The sequence below is a fragment of the Hyperoodon ampullatus genome, assembly GCF_949752795.1.
Source record: "Hyperoodon ampullatus genome assembly, chromosome: X".
NCBI lineage: Eukaryota > Metazoa > Chordata > Mammalia > Artiodactyla > Ziphiidae > Hyperoodon > Hyperoodon ampullatus.
In genome coordinates, this window is record NC_136913.1 from 45,595,730 (window position 1) to 45,611,505 (window position 15,776).

Sequence of the window (15,776 nt, forward strand, 5' to 3'; positions counted from 1 at the left end):
AACAGGGGAACAGATGGACACTGGGGGTACCACAGAAATGTGGTAAAATGGGAGACAAGATGATATGTGGAAGAAGGATAGGGCAAGATCCCAAAGACTAACAGTGTGAGAACTCCACTGAGGGTTGTGCTCGGTTTCTCTGCCTTCAGTGAGTCTAGAATTGCTTCTGGACTATTGCTGTCCCCAGGGAGTCAGCTATAGCTCTCTGCTAGAAGAAACAAGCACAGACTATTAGCATTTGAGAGGGGCCCTAAAGGGCTGATTTAATTTCAGCCAGCCCAGTTTGTAAATCAGTGGTTCTCAAATTTGAGCATGTATCAGAATCACCCAGAGGGCTCATCAAAACACAGGTGACTAGGTCTCATGCCCAGAGTTTTAGGTCTGGGTGGATCCTGAGAATTTTACTTCTGACAAGTTCCTGGGTGATGCTGGTGCTGTTGGTTCAGGGACCATGCTTTTGAGAATCACTGGTGTCGAGCAAGCCCTGCAAAGGGAAGTGATTTTGAGGATGTGATTTTCTCAAGATCGCCCAGCTCTAATTCATGGCCCAGACAGGGCCAGAATTTAGGCGTCCCCCTGTTCTTTTCTTGGTAATAGTAATCCTCACCATTTACCGAGGACCTACAATGTGCCAGGCACTTTACAATGTCTCATTTCAAACTGAAGGGGAGAGATTATTATCTCCACTTGACAAATGAGAAAACTGAAGCTGAGAGACGGAAAGTAAACTGACAAGCTCACACAGCAGCTAAAGATGCAGACCTGGAATTTGAACCCAGGCCTCTATGAGTCTAATGTCCTAGGTCTTCTGCTACACTGTCTGTTAAACGTAAATAATAGTAATATCTGTATCAGAGGGTTGCTTTGTGGGTGAAATCAGATAATAAAAGTGAAGCTCTTGTCGCAGCCTGGGCACCTAGCGAAGGTTCAATACCTGGAGCTGCTGCTCCCTTGATTGTTGTTTTCATGGCTATTGTTACCAGCATCCTCTCTACTACGACTTTTGATACTATAGTGGTCCCTGCCCACCCAGGCCGCCCTCATCCCCCATGGCAAAGCCAAACCGGGGAGAACAAAGAAGGGACTAGGATCAGACACAATCTTGAATTTTAAGTAACATTTCCCACACACAAAGCCAAACTGAGCCAAGTCATGCCAGTAACACCCTGTGGCTAGAAACCCAGGAGGTTGCAGGCTGCCCTCAGAAAGGCCACAGTTCCAAACACCAGAGCTGAGTGGTAGCGGAAGCCCACAAGATCCCCCAGGTCAGCCTTTCCTAATTCTTGCTCCTTGCCTTGCCCCTTAGCCACTCCACTTACTTGACCTCTGGGCTAGGAATCCATCAATTACTCCTTGGCAAGGAGATCTGCTACCCAACCCACCACCCTTCCTGCTGAAAACAGCCACACCCCCACTCAAACAGGAGCCAAGCTCAGAATGTATTTCTGTGTATTCTCCCAGAACACAGCTGCCCCTGCCTCTTCCCTGAGCCCCTGGTTTCCGATGCCAAATAAAGACACCGAGTCAGGGCAAACTCAACCCTTAGCTCCCCTGAGCCTCCTCAACAGAAATCCCTTCTCAGAGGGAAGATCTTGTTGTGGAAGGGAAAAGGCAGCTGAGGCCAGCAGCTTTGCTGGCTCTGGGCTTGCTGAGAAAGTTCTCTGAGTCTGCTGGGCAGCTGTTTCAACCACAGACCATCCCAAGCACCCTAAATTGAGAGATCCTCATTGCAGGTGGACCCTGTTATTCAGGGAGGTTCCCATTCTGAAAGCTTTGGTTCTGTGACAGAGCTGGGATGAGAGGAACAATGGATGAAGTCACCATGAGTCACTGTAGCTAGAGAAGAGGACCAGAACACAGCCCCAGGGCCACCGATACCAGAGACCGGGACAATGCAGAGGAGCCAGGGAAAGAGACTGCAAAGGAAATAAGGTGAAAAGGAGAGAGTGGTGTTTTGCAAGTCAAGCGAGGTCAGTATTTCAAGGAAACATTTTTTAAAAGGAAAGGTACTGTCCCAAAGTCACAGACAGTTCTCAGTAGATGAGGACCAGAAGCCAGGCACTCTGGAACCCCACCCCATTTTCTGGGATAGCACTCTGGGCTCTATAGCCGCCAATGGGGATGAGAGCAGAGGAGAGGGAGTGGCTGAGTGATCTAGCCTCTACCCCATCTTGAGGGGAAGGTTCTAGACTTACCTCGTGTTGCAGCCGGAATGCCAGGACAAGCTGAAGGCTTCAGAAGGGAAATGCATGTTGGTGGCCGCTTCAGGGCATCCCTCCAGCAGCTTGGCCACATGCCATGAATGTGGCCTACTGACGGGGGTGTTCCTCCTACAGTAAGAAAGGGACAGGAAGTCAACTTAGGGAACCAGAGCTGAAATCACTTCCCAGGCAGCTTCCGCCCCCACCCCCTCTTTCCCTTAAATGAAGTAGAACATCTTGCAAGGAGCTGATGTAGGAATCTTAGTGGCCACCCCCTCAGCTCTCAGTACTCAAATCTCCTTCACCCCGAGGACAATCCCTGGAGATACAGAATGTTAGCGTCACAGGGCTCTTTTGCTCATGGGTGTATCCCAAGCGTGTACAGCAGTGCCGGATGCATAGTAGATGCTCAATAAATATTTGTGGAATAAGTGAGTGCTGCTGCCCAATGAACAGTGTGCCCACCCTAAGTTTTCTCTGAGAAAAAAATCATTCTGGCCATCTTCCCATTTTTCTCTAAGAAAGGGATAGGTAAATGACTGAGAAGTTTGAGCAAGTCAACACCAATTGGCTGCCAATTTTTGGCTTATTCATTTGATAAGCATTTGCTGTATGTGTCTTGTGTACCATCTGTACATAGCTCTGGGGATACAGAGATCAATCAAATATGGCTTTGCCCTTGAGAACTTACAGATTAGTGAGAGAGAAAGACCTAATTCAAATAAAGCATGGTACAGGCATTCAGAGAGTGAAGGATAAGATGGGCACAGAGGTGAGATCCCCAAGTTTGTAGGCAAAAGGGTGGCAAGGAGCCCCAACTCCTGCCAGGGAGAATAGAACGAGATGGTGGATGGTGTACTAGGCTGACAGGGGAGACCGGCTGTTCAGCAGGACAGGGGTGAATAAAGGGAAATGGGTCTGAGGCCAAGGCTCTGGATACAACCACAGCATCTGTCTGGTGCTGGAGGCTGCAGCCACAACTCTTGCACTGACTGGCTTCTACAGGACCCATCCCTGTGCTCAGGTATATTTCACATGAATAGATGCCACCCTTGCAAGTGGGGAAGAATGGGATGGGGAAGAGCATGTATGGAGCATGCGTAGTGCCAGAAGATAAAGAGATGATTGATACAAGAGAGAATGAGGGGAGGGGGGAGAATAAGAGAGAGGGGAAAGGGAGGAGGGAAGGGGGAAGGAGAGAAAGAGAGAGAGGGAGGGAAAAGGAGGGGAGGGGAGAGGAAACAAGGAGAGAAAGATAGATGTCAGAAGGGCCAGACAGATGACAGAGATAAGAGGGAGAGATGGTACAGAAAAAAATAAAAGAAAGGAAGAAAAGTCTGAGAAAGACTATAAGGAACTACACAGACAGAAATGGATGATAGAGAACAAAATAAGGACAGAGTAAGAGAAACATGATAAATAAAGGAGATGATGGAGAGATAAATAGATGATAGCTCATTTACTAATGTATTCATTCATTTACTGTGGCAGATTCCATACTAGACACACTGAGGGAGCAGAGTTGACTAAGATAAGGGCCCGTGTTTTCAACACTCTTGTTATAGAGGGGGATAAATCAGCTCTCTACCTCCCAGGAGCAGTAGTAGACAGACTCAAGCTGATTCCATCCTAGCTGGGAATGCCCCTCACCCCAGCGGAAACACAGAATATCCCAGCTGTGCAGAGCTCTAGAGGGCTAAGGCCTAAAAAGGTAGTCCTGAGGAGAATGACCTTGCTGGGGAAAACATGTGTTGAGCGGTAACGGGCCAGACACAGAGAAGGAGGTGTAAGAGGAAGGGCACGGGAAGCTGCCTACGAAAGGTCAGGAACCAGAGCCACAGGTCAGTAGCAGTGGCTAAAACTTATGGGAAGGAAAGGAGGTGAGGCCCCCACATTTAACCACACTGTTCTATTATGGATTCAGAGTGCCCAGCAGGGAGGCTCAAGGCACTAGAAAACCTTGTGGGGAGGCACCTGCTCCAGAGTTTCACACACAAAACCATGATGCTAGAAATCTCTCCAGCGGCTGTTACCCAGAAGTCATCCATTAACAACGATTTATAAAGCATCTCACAGAAGTACTATGTACTAGTATGTGCTAGGTACCATGTGTATCTACCATGTACCACATTTCTAGGCACTGTGGATACAGTGGAGAGCACGGCACCTCTCTTAGTTTGGGCCCTTCTTCCACATCCAGCATTCCTGAAGTTGAGTGCACCAACCATCCAGTCTCTTACTGAATTCTACTGAGCCTTCTTTTACAGTATCTCTTTGGCTTTTCCTCTTTCTATCTCTCCCCCAGCCCCCCACCACTATTTTCATTGAGGCTATTCCACATAATCATTTTTCTCCTCCACAGAGCCCGCCACCCACAGCTCCTGTTCTAGCCTTTAACACTTTGTGTCCAAAATGCTGTGTTATTCTGCCAGCCAGTCTCACCTTGTTCCACCTCCAGTCACTGCTTTTAGATCATATCATGTCAGACACCAATTGGATTGTGGCACTTTCCTATTCAAGAATCTTCACTGGCTCCCTATTTCTTAACCTGTCCTGCAGCAAATGTAAACTGGATCAGACTTTCAAAGCCCTTTATAAGCTATCTTTACCCACCCAGCCCAACCTCTCATGTCTCGGTTCCAATCACACCCTGCAACCAGCTTTGTGCCTCTGCTTTCGGTTTTCTAGGAGAATCTAGCACAGGCTCTGGAATTGGCTCTTGGAATCCACCACTTAAAAGCTCTGTTGCTTGGGGCTTCCCTGGTGGCGCGGTGGTTGGGAGTCCGCCTGCCGATGCGGGGGACACGGGTTCGTGCCCCGGTCTGGGGGATCCCACGTGCCACGGAGCGGCTGGGCCCGTGAGCCATGGCCGCGGAGCCTGTGCTCCGCAACGGGAGACGCCACAGCAGTGAGAGGCCCGCGTACCTCAAAAAAAAAAAAAAAAAGCTCTGTTGCTTTAGACAGGTGCTTTCACTTCTCAGAGCTCTAGCTTCCATGATAGTAAAATGGGGATAACAGTACCGAATTAATGGAGTTGTAAAAAAATCAAATGAGACCATGAATGTTAACTGCCTAGAACAGGGTTTCAGTTGTTACTGTGAATGTTCCCTCTGCCTGGAATGCCCCCTCTCGTTTTGTTACTCTAAATCCACCCTGTTATTCAAGGTACTGCTCGAGTAATGTCTATTCCAGGGAGCTTGTCCTTAGTAATCTAGTCCCCACAATTTAGCCCATCATAATATAATGTTTGACATTGCTCATCATCATTTCATGTACGTTAGTCTCATCCTACCAACTATACCAAGCCAGCAGGCAACGAGACAAAAACAAGTGAGACAGATCTACTAGGTTCATAGCCTAACTACCATTTTGGATGTGTGATTCTGTGTAAGTCGCTTAACCTATCTGAGCTTTAGTTAGTTTTCTTATTCAAAAAAACCCAAACCAAAACAAAACAATAATCCTTACCTGGCTAGGTTATTGTGGGGATGAGAGAGAATATTCTCAAAGCATCTGGGACACATCCTGATGCATAACAAGTGGTCAATATGTAGTAGGCGCTATAGTAAGGGTTGTCAGCTCAGACTTTTCCTTCTCGATCGTTTAAGAGTACTTCCACCCAGATTTGTCCATCCACTGTCAAGGTTCCACTAGCATCACTCCCTTGCCACACTTTGAAAGATAGCTTACAAAGGCTCCTACCCTCTCTAGGGTTTCTCCAGGAGTGGGAAAGAACCCTAAAGGAGACAGAAGCAAGGCAGTGGGGGCTTTGGGACCACTGGGAGAAAAGCACAAGCTGCAGAGAGGAAAAGCCCAGTGGAGGAACTGTAGCCAGAGCTGGAGCCTTCTAGCCCTAGATTAGGAAAGGAGAGGAAACTATCTATAGGGTCTAATACTTGGCCTATTATTATTCCTGAAGAGCCCTAGACTTGGAGTCAGGCCACACTCACATTCCAATCCTAGCAGTGTGACCTGGGGCAGGTCACTTCTCTCAGTTGTAGATTCTTTATCTGTAAAATGGAGATGATCACCATCCCTTACTCGTGAGTTAAAGTCTGGATTAAATGCAGTCCCATGTGTGAAATCACTCAGCATAGTGTCTGACGTACTATTAACTTAAAAAAACATAACACTATTAACTTAAAAAAAATAACACAGGGACCACTTACTGGGTACTTAAGATGTACCTGGCACTGCGCACTTTGCATGCATTAGCTGATTCATTCCTCACTCCAGCCTTATCAGTAAGCACTATTATTATGGCCCCTTTACAGATGAAGAAACAGAGACACAGAGAGCTGAACTGCTTTGCCAAGAACACACAGCTAGTAACCAGCAGTTGAGAATGGGGCTCAGGTCCTCCAACCCTTTTTAGGATACCACACGACCTCGCCTCCCCAAAGAGGGATCTATCTCAAAAAGCTTATACACCTAAGGCTTCTCCTAGCCATTCCTTCAAGAAGCAGTCAGAAAAGGGAAGTCTCAGTAGTCCTAAAGTTTAAACCATCCCCTCCTTAGGCAGTGGGGAAAGAGGATGGGGAGAAATAAGCACAGAGGTAAGAAAATGCCAACCACCAACCATGTAGCTCCAGGCCTAGCTGTGGAGGCAACAACCCCTTTCTCCTAAGGCACTATCATTAAACACACACCCTATCATTCATTACCCCCAAATTCCTTTCTTAGGAAGCAAAACAGGATATTGAAGAAAGAAAGCCAAAGGGGGAAGAGGGAGCAGCAGCCATGATTGCCATGGCTACCAGTAGTACCTACCATGGAAGTTGCCCAGGATGGGGAGATGGCTTAGGAGAGAGCTGGTTATCCAGCCAGCTCAGATGCTCCTCAACAACCCCTCCAGCCAGCCCCCTGGGCTTCTTTCTGCAGGCTGGATCCTCCTTTAGCAGAAACCCATCTGCCTTCCTTTAAGTCCTCTTGACAAGAGGGGCCATCAGCCCAAGCCCCTGAGTGTGATTCAAGGGGCTCAAGCACAGCCAGGTCCCAGTTCCAAGAGCAGAAAGGAGTAGCACTGAAGGCAAGGTATGGCCATCAGCCTGGTTGGGCCTAGAGGAGGCCACAGCCTTAGGGAATGAAAGCCAGTGTCAAGAGCTGGATAGGAGTGAAGACGCTGCTCCAGAAACCAGCCAGCACCCTGGTGGCAAAGGGAAGGATGAAAGGCAGCTCCAGCAGCATAAACAGCCCCCCTGTTCCCTACTCCAGCCTCCTCTGAGCCCTGGCCCGCCCCCTTCCACAGCTCAGAGGCCAATAAGGAAGCTGGGCCCCCAGCCACTGCTAGAACTCAGGAAAGGAGCAAGGAAATGATGTTTGGGAAAGATAAAGCGGGTGTCTAAAAAGAATTTTTAAAAATACACGTAAGTGAGAGAGAAAAATACCCCAGACACATACACTTAAAAGAATTCCTGTGCTTCCTGGACTGGGTTGACCCCACCCAGCCATCTCCGCAGGTCCTCTGGGCCCCAGAAAAGGAAAGCCCAGATCAGCCAGGCCCAGCAGCCTCCAGGTCCAGAAAAGCAAGTAGCACTACAGCTGATTTTACATAGATGGGGGCAAGTAACCTAGAGATCTCCCAAGATGAATGTCCTGCTGAGATAGAAAGATTCACAAACCATTCTGGGCTGTATTTTCAGGGTCTGCACGTCCCACAGGCACCTGAGCAGACCCAAAGGAAATTGCATTTCACACCAGAGACTCCAACTCCAGAACAGTGCTGCTTGGAGTAAGCATCCCTGCCTCTGCCATGATTTTGCTCTGACCTCTGGCAATTTACTCCCCCTCTATGGGCTTCTGTTTCCTTTCTGCAAAATAAAACATTAAAGTCTATTGTCACAAACAACCCGTCCAACTATGGCATGCTCTGATGTAATAGTCCCAGGCCCGAGCCTGGGGGTCCACATGATGTCCTCAATGACCTACGCAACAGCCAGAACCCAGAGCAGCCCCACAGGAGTTTGTTGCACACACTAAGCCCAAGCTCAGGCATCAGAATTTGATTTCTCTTGGGGATTTAGAGTTAGGGTTTTCCCTTCATAATATTCCTGGATCCCCACTCCAGTTTCCCTTGGCCTCTGGTCCCGATTCCAGCCATTTCTGGCCCCTGAGAGGGTTTATGTGAGCTTCCTCAGGACAAGAAGGATGTCAGGACCTTTGCTTTCTAGGGAAATCATGCCGGGAGGCACCTTCCCCTCTCTTCCCTCTGTACCTCCTAGGGAGGTTTGGGTGGACTTTTGTCTGTTCCACAAAAGGCAGGTGCCAAAGCCCTCCTTTGGTAGTTAGAAGTACTGTAAGGGGGAAGTTTGGGGATTTTATGTGCATGTGGATCTGGCTTGGAGTCTCAGCTTTCCCACCCACTAGTTGCTTGGCCTTGGGCGTGTCACAGGGCCTCAATTTCCTCATCTGCAGTGCAGGCCTGGCATGTGATAGGCATTCAATAAATGATATCCATTATTAATATGATCCTCTACCCAAATAATAATGGGAAGGGTATTGTTAGTGGCTAGAAAAAGAATGTCTTCAAGCCAGATGAAGAGGAGAGCAAAAGGACTAATTGAGAGAATGTTCAAAAGCCAAGCCTAGTTCTCTAGAGTAGCACTCCTTAAACTTCAGTGGCCAGACTAACCACCTGTCCATCTTGAATCAGATTCTGATTCAGTAGCTCTAGACTGAGCTCCAGATTCTGGCTTTCTAACAAGCTCTAGAGTGATGGTGATGCTGCCAGTGTGATAACCACATTCTGACGATACACTAGGGAATATAATACCTTTAGTGTTCGCAGTACACTAGGGAATGGCCCCTGGTCTGAAACAGCATCAGAATAAACAGTCCCTTCTAATGTCATTATTCAGGCCTGGGTACCCAGCCTTCCCTAATCTGGTCGCCAAGTGCCTTCCTCCCTCCACTCAGTAACCCAGTCCATAAAAATGCTTCCCTGACCCCCCATTTCCTAACAAAATAAAGAATAACAAATTTCATAGCAGTCTGGCCCTGTCAGTGGCCAGGTGGGCTGAGGAAGTTTTGATTAAAGGTGCAAGCACGTTCTTGGGACTGGCTCAGGTAGGGAGGCAGGGTGTAAGCATGACAGTTGGGTAGTCACCAGAGGAGGTGATATGATGGGCAGATGGGCACAGATAGCATATACTGAAGAAATCCTTGGGCAGAGGATGATTAGAGAGGAATGTGAGCAGTTTGGCCAGTTTGGGATTTAGAAAGGAGGCTGGGAGATGGGGTGGAGGTAAAAGAGGTACCCGCTCACTTAGCAGGGCTAAGTTCCAGACAGCATGAGCGACCATCACCTCCTATGTTCAGGGGAAGGAAAAGATGACTGCTTCTTTTCCAAGTACTAAGAGGATAAGAACTTGGCGTGGCTGCAAAGAGGGTGAGTACATGCAGGCAGAAGTGGAAGATCTGTCAGAAGCTGGCTCCCAGAAGAGGCCTCATAAAGGCTGTTGTGAGAGGTGAGGGGAGGCAGGTGGACCAATTCTAGAAGGAGTCAACCTCTGGCTGCTGTAGTGGGGTGTCACCCCAATACCTTCCGACAGCACTACCAGTCTCTGAGCCTGGCTCCCAGCAGACCCCTCAAGAGCTACTTGGAGGGAGGAAGGTAGAGGGCAAGCAGAAAGAGAACCGTGGCTCTGATCCAACCCAGGGCAAGAAGAAAAATATGGCCCCTGTTGCTTGGGGTTATGCTTAGCCTGAGGTCTGGCCCATAACCTACTGCAGGCTCTTTCCTTTTTTGAAAGTGTTTAGATAAGGAGAAGCACAAAAGAGTGTCCTTGATTAGCTCCGTTTACTTTCTGTGGCTCTTCCAGCCTCCCCCACCCCAAAACAGCGCATTCCACCTGCCCCACATGAAGGAATCCATGCTCATTCTGGCCCGCTCAGCAGGAAGGGAAGCCCGCACACAGCTGGTGGACAGAACAATGCATGGCTTGTTTATCTGACAGAAGGAGGCAAAAGTCGCTTGATCACTGTACAGGGATATAGAGCTGTGAAGGCCTCCTCACACCCTCACACTGTTACCTGGGGGACCCTGCAACCTGGTGATCTGGAGACCTTCCTTATACAGACCCAACCAAGGGAGAACATGTATGTGTATGTAAATGTGTGAATGTATGTGTCTGTGTACATGTATGGGTATGTATGTGTGTATCTGTGTGTATATCTATGTGTATGTGACTGTATATATGTATGTATAATTTAAAAGAGAACTTTTAGGACAAGGCCTTTCTTGTCAGTTGGGGAGCTATAATTTGGGTCATCTGAGATACAGGTACTTTACATAGAAGGGACTACCTCCCCTCACCTCTCGGAATAGCCAGGTCAAGTTCTTTCATGTAAACCTGCTGGATCCCCCTCTCCAGCCTCCACCTCAGGATCCATTCATGGCTTAAAGCAAACCCAGGGTAGTGAATAAGAAAGGAAAGGGATGTTGGGGTGGGAGTAAAGACTCCCTGAAATGCTGTGCTGCGTGTCAAGGGGTGTCTTGTGGCTTTCCAAGTAAAGAGCAATACCCTCATCTGGCTAGGGCCTTTACACTTGACCTTTTGCTTTCATTTCTCCACTTTTAAACATTGGAATGTTTAAAACACAGGGACACCTCTTTTTCTAAAGAAGGTTGGCACGAAGCAACCATATGAATGATGTGGGAGAGCTCTGCAAATATTAGGGGCTAGAAAAAATGCTTAGTAGTTTAGAAACACAGTACTTGGAATTCTCTTTCAGAGTGGGCTGTAAAGCATACTCTATCTATGTATAGTCTGATAACAAATACCCATCATAGACTATTTCTTGTCAATGATCCCAAAGGCAAGGAGGTGGATGGTGCATATTTCACAGCTTCTAGAAGCAAGGGGAGCAAGTCAAGAATCTGAATAACAAAGAGGGCTTTTCTCTCTTCCCTTATGTACAAAAGCTAAGGGTGCAACACCAGAGGCCTGAGGGAGACTTCAGAGGAGCACATAGGGAAAATGACAATAGGTTCACAGAACCCCATCTGTTGAGTCAGCTTCTGCTGTGATGCCCAATTTCCTAAATCAACACCCAGAGTGATAAAGAAGGTGGAGGATGTTTGTCCTCCAGCTCCAATTTCTATCAGTAATATTTGTAGCATCCCTTGGGAAGAAGGTTACAGGAATAATATAAGATTTCCTTTCTTTTCCCTTTCAGCCAAATACCTCCTTCAGCTCAAATTCAGTATTGGAGTACCAATTTTCAGCAAAATGATGGACTCCACAAAAGTTTTGCCTAAAGTCAAGTCTCAAAACCTTTAGAATTGCTTCTGGCCACTCCCTGAGTCATCTCCACTACTAAAGGCATGAAGCCCAAAGACAACGTCCAATAACAGTGAGGACCTAAATAGAACCAAGAGAACCTACTCACTCTGCTTTGAGCAAACATGACAATGAGGAATGGCCAATGCTCAGCAGAGCTGGAGCACAGTGAGCAAGGTAGACAGTACAGGGCCATGAGGTTGGGGAAGTGCCAAGGCCAGATCATGGAGTTTCCAAAGGCCAAGATAGGAAGTTTGTGTTTTATTCTCAGTGTAGTGGGAAGTAAGTTACTGGAGGTTGTTAAGCAGAGGACTACCATGATCTAAGTTTTATAAACATCTCACTTGGCTGATAGATTTAGGCAGGACAAGAGTAGAAGCCAGGGAACCAGTTTAAAAAGGCTCTCATAGGTAAGAGATAATGGTGATTTGTTCTAGGGAGGAAGCAGTAGGGGTAGAGAAAAGAGGCTTGATTAGAGGTATCTTGAGGTAGAGCTTACAGTATTTGTTGACAGATTGGCTGTGGACAGTGAGGGAAAAAGAAGAATAAGCCATGACATTTGGGTTGTCTGGTATCTGTACCTTCTTAGCACAGAATTCATTCCCGAAACTGAGTCATTAGTAGTGCTTTAAAAAAAAGTTGGCAGTCTTTACCATTCTTTTATTCAAGCATTTATGGAGCTCCTATCTACATTTAACGTGCTTGGAGAGGTACTATGGAACATGCCAAAATGAAGAAGATATAATTCCTGCGCTCAAGAAATTTATAGTGTGGTAGGGGGTGAATAAAAATAGCTAAGTAACTAAACAGGGCAGAATATCGTGTCATAAAGGAAATGCTAACAAAATGAGAGTTTATAAAAGGAGAACAACAAGGATTTACTGTACAGGGAACTATATTCAATATCTTGTATAACCTATAATGGAAAAGAATCCAAAAAAAGAACCTACACATACATACATACATATCCAAATCACTTTGCTGTACACCTGAAACTAATACCACATTGTAAGTCAACTATATTTCAATAAAAATTTAAAGCCACTCATGTAATAAAAACATTATTAAGCAAGCTTCCTTAATTTTTTGTTGAAAACACTATAAAATTGCTGTCTAAAACCAGACAATGAGGAAAAAAAGGGGTAAGTACAGCTGATTGAATCAAGGAAGACTTCACAGAGCCTCTGATTTTGAAGACTCAGGACAATTTCAGCTGGAGGAGACTGGGGAAGAGGTCATGCCAGGTTTTGCAAAAACAAGAGTGGATAAAGCAGGAATATGCTGAAGGAAGAACACAGTTTCTGTAAGGCACACAGGAAGTAAAATTAGAATGATGCAACAACACGGTGGGCCTTAAGTGTCAGGATAAAGCATTTACTTTACCAATAGCCGAGAGAGAGGCTTTGGAGGTTCCAGGATAGGAAAGCAACATGGTAAAAGCATACGTTAGGAAGGTTATTCTCAGAGCCACATGTAGAATGAATTATATGGATAAATACTGAAAGCATAGTGAAGTGAGTAGGCTAGTGTAATAGACATAATAAAAGGTAGAAGTAGAGCAATGACAGTGAGGGTGGAGCAGAAGGGAAGGATGTGAGAAAGGACATACGAGACAGAATCAAGAAGCTTGGACTACTAATTAAATATGGAGTAGAAAGAGGAGTTAAGGTGACCATGAAACACCTAGGAGAATGGTGGTATCACTAATCCAGATAGAGAAGTTGAGAGCCAGAGCTGGCTTCAGGAGTCATGAGTTTGATTTTAGACATGAGCGTGTTTGATATGCTGTCAGATATGCTAACACATATATATGGAATCTAAGGGGGAAAAAAAGATCATGAAGAACCTAGGGGTAAGATGGGAATAAAGACACAGACCTACTAGAGAATGGACTTGAGGATATGGGGAGGGGGAAGGGTAAGCTGTGACAAAGTGAGAGGGTGGCATGGACATATATACACTACCAAATGTAAAATAGATAGCTAGTGGGAAGCAGCTGCATAGCACAGGGAGATCAGCTCGGTGCTTTGTGACCACCTAGAGGGGAGGTATAGGGAGGGTGGGAGGGAGGGAGACGCAAGAGGGAAGAGATATGGGAACGCGTGTATGTGTATAGCTGATTCACTTTGTTATAAAGCAGAAACTAACACACCATTGTAAAGCAATTATACTCCAATAAAGATGTTAAAAAAAATGTAGATAGTCATGCCCAGCAAGCAGCTTGACATCTGGGCTGCAGTGCCAGAAAGAGGTTAGGGCAGGGTATGGACATGTGGTCATTATCCACAGAGAGGAGGCAGCCGAGGCTGTCGCAGTGGATGTGACTGCCCACGGTAAATGCGTGCAAAGGAAAGAGGGTGGGTGACATATCTCTACAGAACAGCTACAGAGGAAGAAGAGCTAATCAAAAATACAAAACAATAAAATGCCATTTTCAATGATATTGGCAATACAGTTTTTTAACTAAGTGTCAGCAAAGTTGCAGGGGAAAAGGCATTCTTATACATTGCTGAATGGGAATGGATTGGGTATACATTTGCTAGAGGGAAACTTGCCATATGTCATCAAGAGACATAAAAATGTTCCTACTGTGCTTGCTTTAGCTGACATATACTAAAATTGGAACAATACAGAGAATATCAGCATGGCTCCTGCACAAGGATGACATGCAAATTTGTGAAGCACTGCTTGTTTTTTCTGAAATTAGACAGTGGTGGTGGTCATACAACCTGGTAAATATACTAAAAACCACTGAATCTCATACTTAAACGTAATGAATTTTATGGTAGGTGAATTATATCTGTTTTTAAAAATGTTCCTACCTTTAATCTAATCTTTCCATTCCAAGGATTCTATCCTAAGAGAGCAATTAGAGATGCACACATTGATTTATGTACATGAAGTGTCATCGAATGCAGGGTTATTTATAATGTAAAATTAGGAATATCCTAACTGTTCAACATTTAGGAAGTTAGGTGAAGTACTGTATATCTACAGGAAGGAATAATAGTCTGCCATTACAAAAGTGAAAAAACAGTGTACAAACCTGTATGTAGTACCAGCCCAATTCAAAAAATATATATCCATACACATATATTCATGTATAAGCATACACATATTAAAAGGCTGAATGAAAATGTACCAATATCTTACCACTAAGTATTTATCTCTGTGTGGCAGAATTAAGGGTCATGTTAATTCTTTATACCGTTAGAAAATTTCAAAGTTTTCTACACTACACATGTATTAGTTTTGAATGAGAAAAGGTTTCCAAAGAAAAAGGACACCCTTCTACACAGACATATCATTTACCCTGGCAACTGTCTAATACAACTGTCTGACACATTCCTAAGTTAGAAATCTGCAATTATACTTATGATTCCACTTAACTCTTTCAAACATCTGGATTTTGCCCTCAGGGAAATCAGCTCAGAGCCCACCAACCTAGCAAAATGGTTTCCCCAACAAATGCTTTCCTGCTTGGCAGTGGATTCCTCTGTTTATGCTACTAATTAAAAAAAATTCCATCTGACAGTTTTTTACCCCAATGTCAGCACTAGTTGCTGTTCTTTGCTGTGAGAGGTGGCCAGGGCTGGAAGAACGAGGGGCAAGTTGAGAAGAGGCCAGTCAGAGGAAAAGGGAGGTCAAGTCAAGGTCAGCATTATGGCCATGCCCAGTGGGTTAAAATTTTTTTTACTACTCAGGGCCTTCTTGGCTTTAGTTTTTCCTAGGCGCCTGATGGACTTGGTGGGACAAAGTTGTGTGGAGAGGGGACAAAGCACAGGAAAATCTGCTGGGGGGGTGGCAGCAAGTACTATTTGTGAAGCCGTTTAACTGCTAATATTTACAGTTCACAAAGAACTTTCATAGACACCATGCTATTTAATCCTTCCAACAACCTTATAAACTCCATGTTAGAAAAGAAGAAACTCAAGTTCAGAGGTGAAGTAAATCATACAAGGCTTGAATCCAAGTTCTTTGCTTCCAAATTCCTGTGTTTTTTTCCCTAAACAGTAGTTCTCAAAGTCTGTCGAATAGATCAGCATCAGCATCACGTGGGAAATTTGTAAGAAATGAAATTCTGGGGCCCCACTCCAGACCTTTTGAATCAGAAACTCTGAGAGTAGAGCCCAGCCATCTGAATTTTAACAAGACTGCCAAGTGATTCTGATGCATGCTCAAGTTTGAGACACATCGCTCTAAAGAATGCTATCATACATTTGAAAACAGATTTTCAAATGGCTTCTTTAAAATACTGGCTGCTGCTGGTTTGACTTATGTGGGGTCTTGTCTT

At 45.6% G+C, this 15,776-nt stretch overlaps 1 protein-coding gene across 1 annotated transcript in view; it reads right to left on the bottom strand.

Moving 5' to 3' along the window:
* SHROOM4 (shroom family member 4) overlaps positions 1–15,776 on the bottom strand; it is a gene marked incomplete at both ends in the record, with an annotated part of 202,497 nt that overhangs the window by 39,695 nt on the left and 147,026 nt on the right. The window contains 1 exon segment of the mRNA XM_079727446.1: positions 2,196–2,330. Coding sequence (XP_079583572.1) covers positions 2,196–2,330 — 135 coding nt within the window.